Source organism: Chanodichthys erythropterus, chromosome 17, assembly GCF_024489055.1.
Source record: "Chanodichthys erythropterus isolate Z2021 chromosome 17, ASM2448905v1, whole genome shotgun sequence".
Lineage (NCBI taxonomy): Eukaryota > Metazoa > Chordata > Actinopteri > Cypriniformes > Xenocyprididae > Chanodichthys > Chanodichthys erythropterus.
The window spans coordinates 11896486-11909735 of record NC_090237.1 but is presented as its reverse complement, the minus strand read 5'-3'; the positions used below and the strand labels follow the sequence as shown (position 1 = coordinate 11909735).

The 13250-nt window shown below is 34.1% G+C and overlaps 1 protein-coding gene across 5 annotated transcripts in view; it reads left to right on the top strand.

Moving 5' to 3' along the window:
• The first annotated feature begins 9003 nt into the window (after nt 1-9003).
• The window catches only part of synrg (synergin, gamma), a 61794-nt gene continuing 57547 nt past the window's right edge, over nt 9004-13250 (top strand). For all 5 annotated transcript variants that reach the window (XM_067365818.1, XM_067365815.1, XM_067365817.1 and 2 more), the window contains exon 1: nt 9004-9056. In XM_067365818.1, the coding sequence (XP_067221919.1) occupies nt 9022-9056 (35 nt within the window). In that variant the 5' untranslated portion in view covers nt 9004-9021. The remainder of the gene's footprint in view (nt 9057-13250) is intronic.

Sequence of the window (13250 nt, the reverse complement as noted above, 5' to 3'; positions counted from 1 at the left end):
TTTATGCTTTACAAAAAAAGTTTCAAGTAAAGTTTTTTTGCTCAAGATTGATAACACTGGTCTGTCTCTGATTTGAAATGTGAAATTAGATCATATTCTGTATTTCTTATACATTTCCTCATACTGAATATTATAGTCTAGTATTTGCCAAGCTACAGTATTATGAATTTTACTGTTCCTTGCATAGTTTTTCTTTTCAACACAGTCATTTTTATGACATGGGTGTTAGGAATGTGTTTCCCCTCCTTCCTGCGACAATCTGTCTTGTTAAATCCCTTAAACCTTATAGGACACGGAGCTTCTGTGGAAGAAAGGAACTCATACAGGTCTAAATGATTACAGAATTTTAATTTTTGGGTGAACTAACTCTTTAATGTCAAATATGTCAGCAGCGTGAGAGAGGATGGGGGGTGCATGTTTGGAAGAAAACCTCCCTGTTGCTTTATGTTTTCCTCCTACAGGTCTGAAACAACAATTTTTAAAATTCCCCACATGGCTATTACTAAACTTGGAGGATGAGCCGCATGTTGTTGATAGAAATGAAACTCATGTCAGTGCCACACAGTGAGAGTGACCACATTGTTGCTGTAGGGTGGAAGAGTATGCTGGGAAAGCATGGCTCCCTGAAAACAATATAGGCTAGACTGCTGTAATCAGGTGGAGTTTTTTTTTATTTTACAAGGTTCTCTTTTAATAAAACAGCTTTAGAATACGTTTACACGACAATGATGTACTGAAAATGGAAATGTTTTTCCTTTGCATTTTTCGCGGACAGATGACATATTTGTCAAAACGATCCCTGTTCACACTTGTCTTGTGGAAAAAATGAGTAAAAATGCTGTACTTTGCTGCCTGGCCAGTAGTTGGTGATGTAAAGAAAAACTACGTGCCTATAGACTGAACACGTAATACTCATGCCCAGGATGTCACAGTTTTTTTTCACAAATTCACTTTTTTGTATTTTACATGGAGACGAAAAAGGTATAGTTTTGACAAACGTACGCCTTGAAACCCATTTTCAAAAGTTTGCATTTTTAGGCCCCCAAAATCCGTTGTTGTGTAAATGAACGGCCAAAATGCATAAAAAGTTTTCAGTTTTTAGTTGAAAATGGTGTTGTGTAAACTATAGTCTTCTGTTTTTATTTAATTAACCGTTTACACAACACCATTTTCAACTAAAAACTGAAAATTTTTTATGCATTTTGGCCGTTCATTTACATGACAACAGCGTTTTGAGCGGGTTTCAAAGTGCACGTTTGTACAAACGATACCGTTATCATCTCTGTGTAAACTACAAAAACATGACTTTGTGAAATCGATGATGTAATGTGCATGCGTATTACAGTGTTTCTTTACAAAGTGACATCGCCAACTACTGGCCTGGCAGCATAATACAGAGTTTTAGTCATTTTCATGGGTCATTGTGAACAGGGATAGTTTTGATCATTTTTTCGTCTGTACATGAAAAGCACAAAGGAAAAACTTTTCAGTTTTTAGTACATCGTTGTCATGTAAACGTACCCTTTGTCTGTGTATGAAGCGATTATTTATTTATTTATTTTTTGCTGTTTTGACACCAGTATGCTCTGCAGGATAGAGTTCGGGTGCAAACGTATGACGAAAAACCTGTAACTGGGCAAGTGGGTGTTTATGGGAATATTTACATTTCAGGCAGGTCTTTATGGTTTTTCTGAACCATGAATTTTGGTTCTAACTAACAAACAACATTTTTATTAACCTCCTTTGGTGAAAAAGATTGCGGTGGATATTTCAAACAATTTTGGAATATGACCAACAATTTGGAAATGACCAACTCTTTTGTCTTTTTGTCTTTTGTCATTTTACCCAGTAAATATTAAAATGGTTTTAAAATGTAAGGCATTTGAAAATTTAGCAAATTTAGCTGTTGTAATAAAAATCAACCAATAGCACATAAAATTGCTTGAAGAGACACCTAAAAGCATATTCTGAGTAATTCTCTTAGCTTGATGCTGATCATCACAGCTCATAAAGTAGCCATGTTACACTTATTGTGATTTTAAAACATTGTTCTGGGTTATTTTTTTCAGCTGAATGTGCCTTAAAGTTACTCGTAGAGTTATGAAAGAGAACGTCCTGCTGGGTATACACTTGTAACCCAATGATGTCGCCCTGTTTGGTTATCAATGAGGCCTTTGATTTTGCTCCCAGGGAGCCACTAAAGATCTTACTGCTGCTCTCTTTTACTGCGCTGCCCTGAAAAGAGCAGAGGAGCAGCAAGAGAGAGAGAGAAATGCTTATTAGCATTTTGAGGAGGTGCCAAGTTAACAATGCAGTCAACAACAATGATTATAACCTTTGTATTAGTTCAATTCAAAGACAGCGCTGTAAATGCTGGCCTGTAATTCTTGTATTTTAACAAGGCTAATTGCAAAAACACAATAAAGTGCTAATATTACTTCAGATTAATGATGTTGTGTTGAAAGTGGTGTTTTTTGTGGTAGTGAAACAATTACAGACTTTAATATTACCAATATTTTGATACTTGATGGTTTGTCAATATGTAAGGGAAAGTGTGCCACTACCCACAGTTTCCGCTGTAAACTGTGCCACTTTTTGTCCTCTATAGTGAAGAGGAAATTAAGTTTATATATAGACCTGGATAAATTTAAATAAAAAATTCAAATAAAAAACATAATTTTACCTGCTGTGTAAATTTTGAAGGAAGGAAGAATGAAATATCACTCATGTGAATCTTTCAATCACAGGCATTTGTGTTTCATTTTTCTTTCTGTCAAGATTATTTTCAGCTCTAATAAGCTGGCAATAAGCATATTCACGGCAATAAGTAGGCTCTTTGATGACAATAAGCATCTGATATTCCTACATGTTTCTTATATAGATGAAGGACTGGACCTTTGTTTCCGAACAAGACTCAGAGGTCAACACGAGAGCAAGATGGACACACAGAGAACAGAGAGAAGGGACAAAGGGACAGAAAATGGAAGTTACAAACTGAATGTAGCTGTGTGTTTAGTGGTCAGAAGAGAATGGGCACTACATCAACTCCAGCTGGGCCCCAAAGGGTTCTAATGGGCAGGAGAACCCAGCAGGGGTCAGAGGTCAGGAGGCCAATCTCTGCCAGGGCTAATTGGTAACACTGTTTCAAACTGAGATCAAAATTTGCCTTTGAAGTTCTGAACAGTTCATAATACATTTTGAAATACAGTTATGTTTTATTAAATTTGTACATAAATGTATGTAATTCCTATAGAATATAATGTAATAAAACATAATATAGGCTACATATTTCATATTATAATATATATATATATATATATATATATATATATAGTTTATAATATGTAATATGTTTATAATATAATGTAATAAAACATTACTGTTATATTTTGACAGATAGATAGATAGATAGATAGATAGATAGATAGATAGATAGATAGATAGATAGATAGATAGATAGATAGATAGATAGATAGATAGATAGATAGATAGATAGATAGATAGATAGATAGATAGATAGATAGATAGATAGATAGAACAGTTCTGAACAGTTTATAATACATTTTGAAATACAGTTATGTATTATTAAATTTTTATACATAAATGTATGTAATTTCTATAGAATATAATGTAATAAAACATAATATATAATATAGGCTACATATTTCATATTATAATATATATATATATATATTTATATAGATAGATAGATAGATAGATAGATAGATAGATAGATAGATAGATAGATAGATAGATAGATAGATAGATAGATAGATAGATAGATAGATAGATAGATAGATAGATAGATAGATAGATAGATAGATAGATAGATAGATAGATAGATAGATAGATAGATAGATAGATAGATACACACATACATACATACATATAGATTATACTTTATATAATTTCCCAAACTTTTGGTGATTATTTAAATAACTTTTTTTTTTTCATTATTAATTGTTATTTATAATTTCTGTCTTAAAAACAAAAACAAAAACAAAACACACAAAAAAACAACAAAAAAAAAAACCTAGAAATTCATAAAGTTCAGAAATTCAGTGAATTCACACAGTTCATAAATATCCGAAACATACAGTCATTGAAATAAACTTAATGGCTTGACAGCTTGACAGCAGCTGGAAGACTGGAAGCAAAGGTGGCAGAGAGGAATAAAAATGTCATTATTAATCACTCATTGTTCTGCATCTATTAAGGGGAAGCACACCGCATTCAAAATACAATGATAGTGAAATCCTTACAGATGAGAAACTGAATGTAAACAGACATTTTCATGACCCCACACACTCTGTGAAGGAATTTATCATTCCCGCCTGTGTGATCCTTTGGTAGTTTATTGATCAGTTCTCTACACAGATCCACATAGAATGAGAATAGATCCATTCGAACCATTTGTGTCTAAATGGGAGTGAATAAATTCAGCCTTTCAGCTCAGAGACGAATCATACTGTAAAAGGGAGTCCTGACAGATAGCGGTGGCCACGCTGATGCTGGTGCGGGATGCAGTGATTTATGGTGATTGGTGGGATGCTTTGAGTCAGTTGTGGGTTAATGTTCACCTTGGTCACAGAGCCACTGCTGGAACCTGCCTGTATTCACATCAGGCCCTCTGACGAGGCTGGCCTCGAGCTAAACCCACTACTCTCAGTGGGGAAACAGCGTCCTTCATAGCTGCTCAATGGATCCTAATGCTTATGTAAGGTGGCTATTCAGAGAGCTGAATGGGCTTGGGTAGAGGAGAAATATCAATCTTGTCCAATGTATTAACACAACCAAACTCAGTCACCCCTCCCCCTTTCCAGGGTACCATTATTCTAAATAAATAAATACTTTAACTATACTGTTGTTCCCCCCCTCTATTCTGTATTTTTATTAACTGTACTAATAACTAATAATCAAGTAAATATGACATTAGCAATTCATTTTATTTTATAGCCAACATATTTTAGCCAAAAGCCTTGGCATAACCCAAGTATATATCTCATTTAAAATAATGAATAATTATGAACAATGAACAAAACTAATGTGAGAACAATATCAGGGGACAGTGTCCCAGGACTATTTTAAAGCATTTTAGGCACAAACAATGATTTCATTTCCTGATTTCAAAAACAAAACAAAAAACATCAAGTCATCAACATATCAAGTAAAATGTTTGTGCAATTATGGATTTATCTAATACCTAGTAAAACTAGCAAGCCCCTACTAAGCAGAGGCTTAATTTAGGCAAAATATATGTTTTATATTTTAATATGTACTGTAAAAAATTGTGCTGTAAAATAATGGTAATCTACTGCCAGCAGGGTTGTCATTAATTTCCTGTTAATTTACAACTCTCCTACCGTTAATTTACAGCTTTCATTTTTTACAGTATGTTACTGTAATAATGCAGTGGAAGGAAACTCGTTTAATTTGGAAAACCGATTGCTTCAAACAGTTCAAGTTTAAAAACTAGTATTTATACGGTTAGCACTGTGAACTCATTTCACTGAAAATAAATATTTCTTGATATAAAACTAAACTGCAAACAGTTAAAATGTGTGATAGTAAAATAATCAAAAACTCAAATCTTTGCAGATTGTTGTTAGCAAACAATAGAAAACAGATCGACACTGCATCAGCAACTAAATAAATGAACTAAAACTAAATAAAGCAACACGCAGCATAACATCAGCGTTTCTCAGCTCATCACTGACTGAAGCACATGCAGGCTCTACTCTCCAGCACAATGGTGACCCACAAAACGAATTAATTAAACAGATCTCTCCTATATCATCTTATGCAAAAACACATGAAAAAACACTTCAGTTTAATATTTACTCTTGTTATCAGTTATTGACTTTGCTTAACTTTTTTCTATTAACTTTCACAAATATTTCAGTCAAATGAACTTGTTTCGTATAGTAAATCTGTTATGTTTTACAGTTTATTACTGTTTTTCCTTTGATATTACAGTAATCCACTGGCAGCAGTGTTGACAGTAAAGTACTGTTATTCTACAGTTTGTTGCCGTAATTGTATTTAAAGTTTATTACTGTTAAATTACATTTCACTCTGTTTTTTTCTCATCTTACACATTTAACCCCTTTAACCTCACAGCAAAATCTTTGGTTTTAAAGGAACACTTATATATGTGCACACTTCAAAGTGTTAGAGTAAAACTGAAGCAGTGTTGAAATCAATGAGACAATTCAGTGATTAATTAAGTGCTGATGAACACCTGCTGTTAACAAGCAGAAACACTGAAGGAAAGAGAAACAACAAGAACAGAAGAGATGAGATTAGCAGAAACACATGAACTGCAACTGACTTCAGCCACAGCCTTAAATTAAATCAAAAGATAAAAGATAAATATCTGAAGATCTGATTAAACAACTCCACAAACAGCATTACCAGCTTCACTTATTACTAACCAGATCAACTTTATTTCTGTCACACGTCCACAGAAGCTCTTATTGAGAATTAACAGAGGTTTAGATGTTGTTTTATTGTTTCGTTTGACTATACCATGATGGAGGTCGGTGTTTGCTTTAGTTGGGCTCTTGACCCTTGATTTTTGAACATTAATTTTTCTTTGGCTGCTGTAACTGTGTGTTCTTTAAGATACATATGTTATGGCAAAAAAGAAAAGATGTGGTCAGGTGTTGTTGATTATGTTTTGAATATGATATATTCAACATGTAATGTTTGATTCACTGAACTCATCCAGTGTCTAATCTCTTAGCAAAAATGTGTTATATTAATACACTATAATTTTACATTACTACCAACTTCAACAAAAGACCAAACAGTGCTTACCAATCAGTTACTAAAAATCTTTAAATTCATCATTTACAAAAAAAGTTTGATATACAATAGCAACTAGACACACACAGACATCAAGAATCAGTGTATGAATCTCAACAATGGTGACAATCAACAAAAAAGATAGACAGATCAACTCTGAACATCACAAAACACACTGCTAAAAGTCAATACAAAAACAACAGCAAAAATAAAAGCAAATAGTAAGAATTAGAGACAATAACCAGACAATTCAACCTCATAATTTATTTGTTCTGCAATGCATGGGAGTGCATGGATGAGTCTTGTACTATGCTGGTACCCAGAATGCATTGCAACATGAAGCTTATGATTGTCACCATTGTTGTGATTCATACTCCAATTCTTGATGTCTGTGTGACTGAATGATAAAGAACTTCAAAAAGTTTTGAGCACAAACTGTTTTCAAAATCCTTCATATTTTCTGGTTGTTGCAACACTATTGGATCTCATTCTAAAAATATAAAACATCACCCATATAATTATAGATTATTCTCTGAATAAGACTAGTGAACCAGGACATTAAATGATGATTGTGACCATTAATTAACAGCCAACATCATCTAATCACATTTTCTTTTTTCTTTTTTTTTGCCATAACAAATGTTTTTTTAAGACACAGTTACAGCAGCAGAAGAAAAACCAGTGTTTGAATGTCAAGGGTCAAGAGCCCAACTAAAGCAAACACCGACATCCATCATGGTGACGTCAAACAACAAAATATCAACATCTAAACCTCTGTTACTTTTTTATTAAGAACTTCTGTAGACAAATGAGAGAAATAAAGGCAGTCTGGTTAGTAATAAGTGAAGCTGGTAATGCTGTTTGTGTCATATCTTGAGAGATTTAATGTCTTCTTTTATCTTCAGTTGATTTAATCTTTTCTCTGTTCTTCTTGTTCCTCTTTCCTTCAGTGATTCTGCTTGTTAACAGTAGGTGTTCATCAGTGTCTGAATGCACTTTTTTTCATTCACTCTGTCAAATCTCGAAAATGACAAATATTACCCATAATGCATTGTTTTCAACAGTATATTACTGTTTTAATGGAAAACAGTATGTTACTGTCAAAATCTGTCAGTTTTTTTGTGTTTATTTATTTACTTTTTAATTTGTCTGTTGAATATTTATGTTTATTTAGAGTTTATTTCTAGAAAACACTAAGATCGCACCAGGGTTATTAGTTAACTAATACTAAAACCGTAAAAAAAATCTTATTTTGCATTACTTAATAAAATAAACGTTAACAGAAATCAAAATATATAAAAAAACGAAACTATTTTATTTCAGCTAGTTGACAAGACAACATTTATCATTTACATTTAGTTTAACTTGATGTACTAAAATAACTAAAACTAAAATTGAAATAAAAAAGAACATTTTTTTTTAAAACAACTAATAAAAACTAGTAAAAAATTTATAAAAAAACAATACAAATGACAAAAACTAAACAACAACAACAACAAAATTACCTAAACTTTAGCTGAAATGAAAATGGAAAATATAAAATAAAAACTAATTAAAAATATGAATAAAAACTACAACAGTATGTCAAATATACTAAATAACACTGGACCACACAAATCTTAATTTTAATCTGTAGTTACGCTCCATATTTTAGTAACTGGGCTGCACATATAAATCTCATATAAAATAAAATATGAAAATGAAAGAGAAAATAAAAATACACTATTAGAAAGTGAACTAGAAAGAGGAAAAAAAAAAAAAAAAACTTTCAGGGCCTGTTTTGTACCCTGTTGTGACGTTTAGCGCCCCCTGGCACAACCAGAGCACATTTGCAATATGTTGGACAAATACTACAATGGCGCCATCGCCTGTGCGATTATAGGAACTGCAACAAGCGCAGGTAGCAGAACCTGAGCAAAAACTGTACTATTTACAAAACATTTAAATTATAATAACGTGTAAAATATACGCACAATACAATGACTCACACTTAGGTTTACAAATTGAAAGGACTAATGTCTAATTTTACTATATAATAAATATTTTTAAATTTTTTAAAACGAAACGTAAAACGATGTAAGTTAGTATATAAAAAGTATTGATGTTTCCAATTATTCCAGTTTTCCCAAGAGGGGTGACGCAGCTGATGGCGTGACCCCGGAAGTGTCGCATGTCTCTGCTGGACGGTGACGTCACTTCATTGAGCTGTTTAAGATGGCGCTTCGGCCCGGATCAGGGGGAGGTGGCAGGTACGGAATTTCATACTTTAACACTTTGTTATTTATTTTTCTTTATATGTATACGGCTTTTAAAGGCAGTATATGTTAATTCGCGTGTCTGTCTGAAAATTCACCCGTTGTTCCCGCACAGATTCACTTTATTTAGCGTATCGTCTGCAATGTTAATGGCTGATGCTAGTCAGCTGTGATGGTGATGTGACGTTTGTCATACTATATCAGAATGATCATCCGTCACATTTATATTCCTTTGTTCTTCTTTGCCATACATGTGGATACATAATGATATTGTAAAACATTATTAAACCGCTTGTCAGCCGACTGACTAACACCCAGGAATTGACATGTCCTGGCCGTGTCTCAAATCCTAGTGAACTGCCTGACGTTACCTAGACAGCAGTTTTTTTGTTCATAGGTTTGTTTGAATGTTTTATTCGTTGATGGCTTTCTAAAATATTTAATCGCCGTGTTTCCTACAGAATTGCTCGCAGATACTGAAATGTTTTGCAGCAATGTCCACCTTAAGCTCTAACGTTACATATATAGATAATACAAGCATTAAAACATACACATAAATGTATTTACATATTCATACATTTTTAATGTTTTCTTTTGCAAATGCTTTAACTTCACGTTGTCATATGAACAACCATATGATACCAGGGTTGCAACGGTTCAAATTACTCAGGATTTGGTTCGTATCACGGTTTTAGGTTCACGGTTTCGGTACGGTTCGGTATGTGCTATGTTCAGAGGTGTAAAGGGTACCTAAAAACCATACTTGAGTAAAAGTACCGATGCCTTACATCGAAAAACGACTCCATTACAAGTTATAAGTAACCAATTCCAATACGACTTTAGTAAAATTCATATTTTAACAGTACTGAAGTATTTTACTCATACTGAATGTAGGCTCTACGATGCACTAGTCCTCAACACGTAAGAGACATGCCAGTGAAAATAAGAAACAATTGACCCTTTGCAAAGACCCGCCCCCCCTTAGTTACTGCTGCTTTGTCTGACAAGCCATGGTGCTGTCACACCACACAGAGTGAAAAATACATCACGGAGTAAAGAGGACACTGACAACACGTCGACAGACAAGACAGAGCAGGTTACTTATGATATTAAACAAAGCCCCAACTTTCAAATTATGTAATTTTTTTTTATTGTTGTTTTGTGGCTCTTTAATGTGTCGTGACAGATTGCTGTAGCTCCTCAGCTGAAGCGGCTCGTAAACTGATCATCTCTTCCTACTAGTCCATTTATAGCATCAAATAAACATGAATGAACATGAGAAGGAATGTTGTTTCAAACGCAGAAAGACGTCAGTACACACCATTTTTCAAGCTCAAGTCCACCAAGGTTAATTTTCTAACTCCTGACTGCTTTGTCGGACAAAATGGCAGATTCGGCGTTATGATTGGTTTGATCACTTGTCAATCAAACTCCCGGCGAAGGGTCAATTGATTTGTAAGATTAAGAAATCGTTTATTTTCTAAAATCAAAATAAAACACCTCAATATTGCAATATATCAAGGTTTGCACAACAACCTCTTAAATGTCTACAAACTTTCAAGTCTCCGTTAAGCTCAAGTGCACAAAAAACGCCATAAGTAAACCAATATCCTTCATAAAGGTCTTGTCAGTACAGCGGATAAATTAAATAATGTTAAGTAAAATTTAAATAGTCAAAGTCTACTTGCACTTGATGAGCTGGTTTCGCTCTCATCACTGGCTGCAGTCGTGACCTCATCTCATAAACCAAACATCTGCAATTCAGCAACTACCTGGTAATGCACTCACATTCACGTAAAGTATCCTTGTTGACAAGTTTGGGGGAGTAAAGGCAAAACGCACAAGATATATTACATTCAATGCCCTTAGATGGCAATATCCCTTCTTTGTAGTAGAAACAAACTGCTGCAAAAAAAGTTAGCTGCCATGTAAAATGTCATTTGTAATTGCATTACTCATCACAAATGTAGTGTAGTAAAAAGTACATTTACTTGTTCAAAACTGAAATCAAGTAGAGAGTAAAAATTGCTAATATATTTGATACTCAGTACTACTACAAAGTAGCCAAAAAGATACTTAAAGCTGCAGTCTGCAATTTTTGGCCCTCTAGTGGTTAATAAACAGAACAGCACGCATCTTGCGGAAGAACATTGTAACCGGTGCTACTTTTCTCCATGTATGTCTATGGCGATTCACGCAGTTACTGTGATACTCTGCGGCGAGTCCTACGTCCGGAAGGCCTGAAATAGTCAGAATATAAACACTTATTATAAGTGTACCATAGTGATTCAGGATAAGACAAAAACATAGTTTGGAAAATGGATTCATGTTGTACTCTCATTATATAATTTTTGCAAATTTTGAACACAAAAAGTTGCGGACAGCAGCTTGAAGTACAGTAACTACAAACCGTTTCACCCCTAAATGATACTGATTCAATGTTCGCGAACCTTACTACATTTCGAGAAGGACATAACTGAGTAACAGAATGATATAGACACAATTTTTTTTTTTTTTTATCAATTTCTAAACAAGCAGCTTTCTTTTGGTCAACGCAGCATATTTACGTGACTAATTTTTATCCGGTGGGAAATCTACTTGCTTGCGGAAATTTTTCTCGATTGCGTGGATTTCTATTCAAATAACCGGATTTCCCCCACGAAAACTGGCTGAACAACAGTAAATGTAACCAACTCCTAAATGCTAAACTGCTATTCAGTAAGTGAGTCAAATGTTGATTCAGTGAGTTAATTCATTTAAGCGTTCGTAAGACTTTCTGATTCTGTGAGTGTTTTATCATTTGTTCATGAATCAGACTACACCGTTCTGTTGCATGTTTGTTTATGTGTTCAAAGCAGTGAAGGAACCACTCGGAGCATTTTAAAGGATTAGTTCGCCTTCAAATGAAAATTAGCCCAAGCTTTACTCACCTTCAAGCCATCCTAGGTGTATATGACTTTCTTCTTTCTGATGAACATAATTGGAGAAATAATAATACATTTCCTGACGCATTCGAGCTTTATAATGAGGGTTAATAAAAGCCTTCTAAAGCGAAGCAATGCGTTTGTGTAAAAAAAAAAAAATCCATATTTAACAAGTTAAGAAGTCAAATATCTAGCTTCCGCTAGACTGCCTTCTGTATTCAACTTGCAAAGAAAGTGTAAAGCCCTTGCAGTTCAAAAAGCTTAGGCTACATCCTGCCCCTTCCCTATTCAGCTTATGAAAAAAGTGTAACTGACATGACGCCACTTTACATTTTCTTCGTATGTTGAATACGGAAGGCGGTCTGGCGGAAGCTTGATATTTTACTTCATAACTTTTATGGGTATTTTTTTTACACACGCAATGCTTTGCTTCAGAAGGCCTTTATTAACCTCCCGGAGTCGTGTGGAGTTCATTTATGATGGATGGAAACATTTTCTTCAGCTCATACTTGTGGGTCCCGTTCACTGCCATTATAAAGCTCAGATGCGTCAGGATATTTATTAAAATATCTCAAGAGAGTGTTCATCAGAAAGAAGAAAGTCCTATACATCTAGGATGGCTTGAGGGTGAGTAAATCATGGGCTAATTTTCATTTGAAAGTGAACTAATCCTTTAATATCCATTCTGGTCAAAAATATTAATTTATCATTGATGTCCAGAAATGTATTTTTAAATTTCAATTAATCCAAAATTCCAAAAAGTTCAATTTTAAAGGTGCCCTATATTCAAAAATTGAATTTATCTTGGCATAGTTAAATAACAAGAGTTCAGTACATGGAAATGACATACAGTGAGTCTCAAACTCCATTGTTTCCTCCTTATATAAATCTCATTTGTTTAAAAGACCTCCGGAGAACAGGCGAATCTCAACAAAACACCGACTGTTACGTAACAGTCGGGGTGTACGCCCCCAATATTTGCCTAAGCCAGCCCATGTTCCCAACATTATGAAAGGCATTAGACAAGGGCAGGCAGTATTAACGTCTGGATCTGTGCACAGGTGAATCAACAGACTAGGTAAGCAAGCAAGAACAATAGCGAAAAATGGCAGATGGAGCAATAATAACTGACATGATCCATGATAACATGATATTTTTAGTGATATTTGTAAATTGTTTTTATAAATGTTTCGTTAGCATGTTGCTAATGTACTGTTAAACGTGGTTAAAGTTACTATCGTTTCTTACTGTATTCACAGAGACA